The 10,012-nt window shown below is 32.5% G+C and overlaps 1 protein-coding gene across 1 annotated transcript; it reads left to right on the forward strand.

The window, feature by feature from the left end:
- Window positions 1-8,755: 8,755 nt before the first annotated feature.
- LOC119612006 lies at window positions 8,756-9,391 on the forward strand. The gene has a single exon (XM_037967710.1). It carries the CDS (start codon window positions 8,756-8,758, stop codon window positions 9,389-9,391), a length of 636 nt encoding a protein of 211 aa, XP_037823638.1.
- The last annotated feature ends 621 nt before the right edge of the window (window positions 9,392-10,012 follow it).

The following is a 10,012-nucleotide window of genomic DNA, read 5'->3' on the forward strand; positions in this document are numbered from 1 at the left end:
GACTGTCATAGCATGAAAACTGTCAATGTTATTTGCAACCATAGCGGAACCTCAAATTACCGCGTTTTTAAACATAGAACTAGAATTATTGTTCCGATCCATCAAATTTTTTTAGACGAACACATTATGCCACAAATTATACACCAAAACAAAGTGCAACTGTAATGCTTTAAAATGATGCATAAATGACTGTCATAGCATGAAAACTGTCAAAGTTATTCACAACCATATCGGAACCTCAAATTACCGATATGTAATAATTCTACCGATCTATCCAATTGGCCATTTTCTAAAAATACATTATGCAATAAATTATATACCAAAACAAATGGCAACTATAATGCAATAAAAAGATATATAAACGACTGTTCAGTCATAATAACTTTCATCCTAAATTTGAAAGTTATTTTAAAAATATTAAACTTAAAATGTATACTTTCATTTTACTTACTAATGTAAATATTGATTTGACTCTTTTAACTATCTTTATTTACTTTACAATAATCTAATATTCGATTACTTTGTTTTCATTGTACACTAATTTGTTCTCTTTTGCTGAATTCATAACTGTAATTTGTAATTTACTTGTTCTTTAAACTTTAACTTTAGCCATGGCATTAGTATATATAAATGTAAATTATTCATTCCTTTTGTATCATTAAAACGATCAACAACTAAATCTACAAGTGTTTTTTTATTTTTTGAGTAAACATAAAATTGGCGACCGTGACAGGACAGAATAAAGTCCAATGTAAAAGTGTTTCGAGTTCTCGCATAAACAATTTGCTTAAAAATAAATAAAAAACAAGTTAGAGTGCTATATTCGGCTGAGCCGAATCTTAAATACCCTCCACCAGCTACTTTTATATTAATACTTTTCTAATTGATCAAATATTTGTAGAAATAAGTTTTCTCATGTCTTAAATAGAAAAAATCCCAAGATTTATTTAATTTAGTAATAAGTTATGAGTATTTATGTGATATTCTGAAGGGGAACATGTATAGGACCGACCGCACCCATGTATGTACCGATCGTGAAAAAATCTTGAAATATAATTTTTGTATACAAAACTAATATTTGTGCCAAATTTTGTATCAATAGCTTTATTTGGTAATGAGTAATGTGAGTTTAAGAGATTTTCGTAAAAGGACCTTGTATGTGAGCTATGACCAATTATGTATATAAAGACAAAATTTCAAAATTCTGTATCTATATCATTATTTGGTAATGAATATTGTGCATTTAAGTGATTTTCTGGAGGGGACCTAGTATGAGAGCTATGACCAAATATGGACCGATTGCAAAACAATTTTATAGTGTAATTTATGTATATAAGAGCAATATTTGTGCTAAATGTTTATATATCAATATTTTGTAATGAGTTACGTGCGTTTAAGTGATTTTCGGGAGGGGACCTTGTATGGGAGCTATGACCAATTATGGACCGATCCGAAAAAAACTTCCATAATAGTATTTCTGTATATGTGAACAATACTTTTACCAAATTTTATATGGATATCTTAATTTAGTAATGAGTTATGTGCGCTTAAGTGATTTTCGGAAGGGGACCTTGTACGGGAGCTATGACCAATTATGGACCGATCGAAAAAAAATTCCATAGTAATATTTCTATATGTGAGAGCAAAACATGTACCAAATTTTATATGGATATTTTAATTTAGTAATGAGTTATGTTTGTTTAAGTGATTTTCGGGAAGGGACCTTGTATGGGAGCTATGACCAATTATGGACCGATCGGAAAAAATTTTCACAGTAATATTTCTGTGCATATGAGCAATACTTGTACCAAACTTTATATGGATATTTTAATTTAGTAATGAGTTATGTGTGTTTAAGTGATTTTCGGGAGGGGACCTCGTATGGGAGCTATGACCAATTATGGACCGATCGGAAAAAAATTTCATAGTAATATTTCTGTATATGTGAGCAATACTTGTACCAAATTTTATATGGATAACTTGATTTAGTAATGAGTTATGTGCGTTTAAGTGATTTTCGGGAGGGGACCTTGAATGGGAGCTATGACCAATTATGGACCGATCGGAAAAAAATTTCACAGTAATATTTCTGTGCATATAAGCAATACTTATTCCAAATTTTATATGGATATCTTAAGTTAGTAATGAGTTATGCGCGTTTAAGTGATTTTCGGGAGGGGTCCTTGTATGGGAGCTATGTCCAATTATGGACCGATCCAGAAAATTTTTTCTCTCAATGAATTCTATTAACAACATTCTGACGGAAGTTATTAACAAAAAACTCATTTTCCGGGAATATGCACTTTTGTATGGGAGGTATATGAAATTATGGACCGATGCTGGCAATTTTCAGCAGAAATAAATATCTTGCGTAGAAACGAATGTATGATGACTTTCATGAAATTATCTTGCATAGTTTTCGAAAAAATTACCTCAGAATGTGTAAAAAATGCTTATTTTTTTGAGGTTGTTTTAAATTTTGATTCATAACTTTTCCCAGTGTGAACCGATTTTGCTCATTTTCAATACCAAACTGTACCGGATAATAGTGAATGTTTTAGGTGAATTTGGTTAAATTATATTGCTTCGTTTTAACGTGAGCGTGTTTTACACAGACAGACAGATGGACGGACAGACGGACATAGCTAAATCGACTCAGAATTTGATAAGGACCCAGAATATATATACTTTGTTGGGTGTCAGATGAATATTTCTTGGTGTTACACACGGAATGACAAAGTTATATATACCCTCTATCACCACTGATGGTGGTGGAGGGTATAAAAAAAAAACATTAATGAAATAAAATCAAAAATAATAAAGAATAGTTTTAGTTAGAGTGCTAAATTCGGCTGAGCCGAATCTTGAATACCCTCCACCAGCTACTTTTATATTAAGACTTTTCTAATTGGTAAAATTTTTGTAGAAATAAGTTATATTGAAAAATCCCTTTAAACAGCTTAAATCTATTACAATTCAGGGGCAGGACCTAGATATGACCAATTATAGTCCGATCGTAAAAAATTCTTTAAGCTAAATTTCTGTACATAAGAGCTATATTTCAGTAAAATTTTATATCTATATTGTAATTTAGCATTAAGTAATGTGTGTTTAAATGATTTTCGAAAGGGAACCTTGTATGGGACCGACCGCACCCATGTTATGAGCCGGTCGTGAGAAATCTTGAAATAGAATTTTTGTATACAAAACTAATATTTGTGGCAAATTTTGTATCAATAGCTTTATTTGGTAATGAGTAATGTGCGTTTAAGAGATTTTCGTAAAAGGACCTTGTATGAGAGCTATGACGAATTATATATAAAAACAAAATTTCAAAATTCTGTAACTATATCATTATTTGGTAATGAATATTGTGCATTTAAGTGATTTTCTGGAGGGGACCTAGTATGAGAGCTATAACCAAATATGGACCGATCGTAAAACAATTTTATAGTGTAATTTATGTATATAAGAGCAATAATTTTGCTAAATGTATGATATCAATATTTGGTAATGAATTATGTGCGTTTAAGTGATTTTCGGGAGGGAACCTTGTATGGGAGCTATGACCAAGGTTGGACTAATCGTGAAAAAATTTTTAAATAACATTTATGCGTACAAAAATAGTATTAATGCCAAATATTTTATGGGTATCACTATTTCCTACTGAGTTATGTGCCTTTAAGGGTTTTCTGAAAGGCACCTTGTATGGGAGCTATGACCAATTATGGACCGATAGGAAAACAATTTCACAGTAATATTTCTCTGTATATGAGCAATACTTCTGCCAAACTTTATAGTTAGTAATGAGTTATGAGCGTTTAAGTGATTTTCGGGAGGGGACCTTGTATGGGAGCTATGACCAATTATGGACCGATCGGAAAAAAATTTCACAGTAATATTTCCGCGCATATGTGCAATACTTGTACCAAATTTTATATGGATATCCTAATGTAGTAATGAGTTATGCGCGTTTAAGTGATTTTCGTGAGGGTACCTTGTATGGGAGCTATGACCAATTATGGACCGATCGGAAAAAAATTTCACAGTAATATTTCTGTGCATATGGGTAATTTTTATACCAAATTTTATATGGATATCTTAATTAAGTAATGATTTATGCGCGTTTAAGTGATTTTCGGGAGGGGACCTTGTATAGGAGCTATGACCAATTATGGACCGATCGGAAAAAACTTTCACAGTAATATTTCTATGCATATGGGCAATACTTATACCAAATTTTGTATGGATATCTTAATTTAGTAATGAGTTATGCGCGTTTAAGTGATTTTCGGGAGGGGACCTTGTATGGGAGCTATGACCAATTTTGAACCGATCGGAAAAAATTTTCACAGTAATATTTCTATGTATATGGGCAATACTTATACCAAATTTTATATGGATATCTTAATTAAGTAGTGATTTATGCGCGTTTAAGTGATTTTCGCGATGGGACCTTGTATGGGAGCTATGACCAATTATGGACCGATCGGAAAAACCTTTCACAGTAATATTTCTATGCATATGGGCAATACTTATTCCAAATTTTATATGGATATCTTAATTTAGTAATGAGTTATGCGCGTTTAAGTGATTTTCGGGAGGGGACCTTGTATGGGAGCTATGACCAATTATGGACCGATCGGAAAAAACTTTCACAGTAATATTTCTGTGCATATGGGCAATACTTATACCAAATTTTATATGGATATCTTAATTTAGTAATGAGTTATGCGCGTTTAAGTGATTTTCGGGAGGGGACCTTGTATGGGAGCTATGACCAATTATGGACCGATCGGAAAAAACTTTCACAGTAATATTTCTATGCATATGGGCAATATTTATACCAAATTTTGTATGGATATCTTAATTTAGTAATGAGTTATGCACGTTTAAGTGATTTTCGGGAGGGGACCTTGTATGGGAGCTATGACCAATTTTGAACCAATCGGAAAAAATTTTCACAGTAATATTTCTATGCATATGGGCAATACTTATACCAAATTTTATATGGATATCTTAATTTAGTAATGAGTTATGCGCGTTTAAGTGATTTTCGGGAGGGGACCTTGTATGGGAGCTATGTCCAATTATGGACCGATCCAGAAAATGTTTCTCTGAAAGAATTCTATTGATATAAGATTTTAATTTGTAAAATTTTGTGAAGATATCGACATTGTGATGGAAGTTATTAACGAAAAACCCATTTTCCGGGAATATGTACTTTTGTATGGGAGGTATATGAAATTGTGGACCGATTCTGGCAATTTTCTGCACGAATCAAGATCTTGTGTAGAAACGAATGTATGGTGATTTTCATGGAATTATCTTGCATAGTTTTGGAGAAAAATACATTAGAATGTGTAAAAAATGCTTATTTTTTTCGAGGTTGAATGTTTATTTTTTTACACCCTCCACCACCATCAGTGGTGATAGAGGGTATATATAAGTTTGTCATTCCGTGTGTAACACCAAGAAATATTCATCTGAGACCCAACAAAGTATATATATTCTGGGTCCTTATGAAATTCTGAGTCGATTTAGCTATGTCCGTCTGTCCGTCCGTCCGTCCGTCTGTCTGTCTGTGTAAAACACGCTCACGTTAAAACGAAGCAATATAATTTAACCAAATTCACCCAAAACATTCATTATTATCCGGTACAGTTTGGTATTGAAAATCAGCAAAATCGGTTCACATCGGGAAAAGTTATGAATCAAAATTTAAAACAACCTCGAAAAAAATAAGCATTTTTTACACATTCTGATGTAATTTTCTTGAAAACTATGCAAGATAATTCCATGAAAATCACCATACATTCGTTTCTAGACAAGATCTTGATCCCTGCTGAAAATTGCTAGAATCGGTCCACAATTTCATATACCTCCCATACAAAAGTACATATTCCCGGAAAATGGGTTTTTTGCTAATAACTACCGTCTCAATGAAGATATCTTCACAAAATTTTACAGATTAAAATGTCCCCTCTCGAAAATCACTTAAACGTGCATAACTCATTACTAAATTAAGATATCCATGTAAAATTTGGTACAAGTATTGCCCGTATGCCTAGAAATATTGCTGTGAAAGTTTTTTCCGATCGGTCCATAATTGGTCATAGCTCCCATACAAGGTACCCTCCCGAAAATCACTTAAATGCGCATAACTCATTACTAAATTAAGATATCCATATAAAATTTGATACAAGTATTACTCATATGCATAGAAATATTACTGTGAAAGTTTTTTCCGATCGGTCCATAATTGGTCATAGCTCCCGTACAAGGTCCCCTCCCGAAAATCACTTAAACGCACATAACTCATTACAAAATTAAGATATCCATATAAAATTTGGTATAAGTATTGCCCATATGCATAGAAATATTACTGTGAAAGTTTTTTCCTATTGGTCCATAATTGGCCATAGCTCCCATACAAGGTCCCCTCCCGAAAATCACTTAAACGCGTATAACTCATTATTAAATTAAGATATCCATATAAAATTTGGTATAAGTATTGCCCGTATACATAAAAATATTACTGTGAAAGTTTTTTCCGATCGGTCCAATATTGGTCATAGCTCCCATACAAGGTCCCCTCCCGAAAATCACTTAAACGTACATAACTCATTACAAAATTAAGATATCCATATAAAATTTGGTACAAGTATTGCCCATATGCATAGAAATATTACTGTGAAAGTTTTTTCCGATTGGTCCATAATTGGTCATAGCTCCCATACAAGGTCCCCTCCCGAAAATCACTTAAACGCGTATAACTCATTATTAAATTAAGATATCCATATAAAATTTGGTATAAGTATTGCTCGTATGCATAAAAATATTACTGTGAAAGTTTTTTCCGATCGGTCCATAATTGGGCATAGCTCCCATACAAGGTCCCCTCCCGAAAATCACTTAAACGCACATAACTCATCACAAAATTAAAATATCCATATAAAATTTTGTATAAGTATTACTCAAATGCACAAAAATATTACTGTGAAATTTTTTTCGATCGGTTCATAATTGGTCATAGCTCCCATACAAGGTCCCCTTCCCAAATCACTTAAACGCACATAACTCATTACTAAATTAGGATATCCATATAAAATATTACTACGAAAGTTTTTTGCGATCGGACCATAACTGGTCATAGCTCCCATACAAGGTCCCCTCCGAAAATCACTTAAACGCACATAACTCATTACTAAATTAAGATATCCATATAAAGTTTGGCAGAAGTATTGCTCATATACAGAGAATTATTACTGTGAAATTGTCACAGCTGCTACAGAAAAACACTTAAAGGCACATAACTCATTACCAAATAGTGATATAAATAAATACTATTTTTATACATAAATACGATTTTTGTACACATAAATGTTAAATTTTTTAACGATCGGTATATCCTTGTTCATAGTTCTATATAAGGTTCACTCCCGAAAATCACTTAAACGCACATAACTCATTACCAAATATTGATATCCATACATTTAGCAAAATCATTGCTCTTATATACATAAATTACACTATAAAATTGTTTTACGATCGGTCCATATTTGGTCATAGCTCTCATACTAGGTCCTCTCCAGAAAATCACTTAAATGCACAGTATTTATTACCAAATAATGATGTAGATACAGAATTTTAAAATTTTGTCTTTATATACATAATTGGTCATAGCTCCCATACAAAGTCCTTTTACGAAAATCTCTTAAACGCACACTACTCATTACCAAATAAAGCTATTGATACAAAATTTGGCACAAATCTTTGTTTTGTATACAAAAATTCTATTTCAAGATTTTTTCACGATCGGTTCATAACATGGGTGCGGTCGGTCCCATAAAAGGTTCCCTTCAGAAAATCACTTAAACACACATTACTTATTACTAAATTACGATATAGATACAAAATTTGACTGAAATATAGCTTTTATGTACAGAAATTTAGCTTACAGAATTTTTTACGATCGGTCTATATTTGGTCATATCTCACATAGTAGGTCCTGCCCCTAAAAGCGCTTTAGCCGTGTTTAACTAGTTGCATTATCAATTTGTGTAGAACAAAATTATATATATGTATTTTGAAAATCCTTAAATCTTTCACACACACATGCATACATACAAATTACTAAATATTGCTAAGCGCTATAAAAATATAAAAGAAAATGGCGTTTGTAATGTTCAATAAATCTTGGAATCGTAGTAGATTTAAGTTGTTTAAATCTTGGTATTTTTCTATTTAAGACATGAGAAAACTTATTTCTACAAATATTTGATCAATTAGAAAAGTATTAATATAAAAGTAGCTGGTGGAGGGTATTTAAGATTCGGCTCAGCCGAATATAGTTCTCTAACTTGTTTTATTGTCAAGTCGCTGCTAGCCAGTCACCAAACTCTTCTGCAGTATCGACGTCATCACTTACTAACAAAAGCAACAAACGCATCTCATCTATAAAGTTCTCATCAATTCACCTCTCATTGTCATTTACCCCTTGCCATTGCTTAAAAATACTTTTTCAGCATCTCACGTAAGTAGGAGAAGTATTTGTTTTAGTTCTTCTCTCATCGTTTTATTTGAGTTTTTTCCATATTAGCAAGATACCAGTACATACACACACACACATATATTGATTATTATCAGTGTTGGACTATGCATCAGTGTTGAACTTTTTTATATCATTCGGTACATTTTTTGTTAACGTTAGTGCCTTTGGTATTTTTATGTACAATTTGGTGCAATTTTATTAATGGAAGACCAAGAACCACAAATTAGCACAATAAAGCCAGCAAATATGGATTTAGCATCGTTAAAGGTACAACGAAGTACAATGAAACGGAATATTAGCAAATTGAAGTCAAAGGTAGAAAAAGAAGGGACATCATCTGATTATACAATAATTAAGTGTCGACTTCAAATGCTAGAATCGTATTTTACTCAACTCAGTCATATACAAACACAAACTGAGCGCCATGATGTAGGAGACGAATCACGTTCTGAATTAGAAGAACTCTTCGTACAGGCCAAAGCTTATATGATTGACTTATTATATAAAAAACGACGATCTAGCGATATGGACTTAAGCATTTTAAATACGACAAGCTCATCGTTTTCACACCAAAGTCGATTACCTGAGCTCAAACTCCCGAATTTCAATGGCAAATATTCAGAGTATTCTCGTTTCATAAGCACCTTTAATACTTTGGTTCATGAAGAGCCATGCATTCCAACCATAGATAAATTTAATTATCTTTTGAACTGCCTTAGTGGCCCAGCACTTTCTGTTGTAGAAGCCTTTCAGATTGTTGAAGAAAATTATCAAAAGGCCTTGGATAGATTGAAAGAAAGATATGATAACAAAACTTTAATATTTTTGACAACATAAACTCATTGTTTTCAATATCACCAATTAACAAACCAAGTGCTACAGCTTTACGTTCAATTTTAGATAATGTTGCTGCTCTGAGGAGTTCGTTGCTGTCTTTAGGTTCCGAATTGGACGTGATGAACGCTTTACTAATACATATCGTCTTATCAAAAGTAGATTCAGCATCAAAATCAGTATATGATGAAAAAAAATTTAAACCAACTGCCTTCATGGGATGAATTTTATTCTATTATGAGCCGTAGATGCCAATTTCTTGAAAGTCGCGCTACAGAAGTCGAATCATTTCATGGTTACGATCAAAAATCTATACATAAATTTAAACGACCTGGTTCTTCATTTATAACATCGAGTATCTCATGCGAATATTGTCATAACAAAGATCATTTTATCAGCAGTTGCTCTTCATATCTATCGCTACCTATTTCTCGTCGATTTGATTTTGTAAAATCTACAAAATTATGCATAAACTGTCTTCGAAAAGGACATATCGTAGCAAATTGTGAATCAAAATCGCGTTGTCGCACTTGTCGTGTTTCGCATCATTCATCTCTACATAATCCAAGTTATCAAACTTCAAATGAGCCTCACCATTCATCGAATTCATCCCACCAAAATCAT

Source organism: Lucilia sericata, unplaced genomic scaffold (assembly GCF_015586225.1).
Source record: "Lucilia sericata isolate MDLA Ls3-8-SP2 unplaced genomic scaffold, ASM1558622v1 Contig001580F_arrow, whole genome shotgun sequence".
Classification (NCBI taxonomy): domain Eukaryota; kingdom Metazoa; phylum Arthropoda; class Insecta; order Diptera; family Calliphoridae; genus Lucilia; species Lucilia sericata.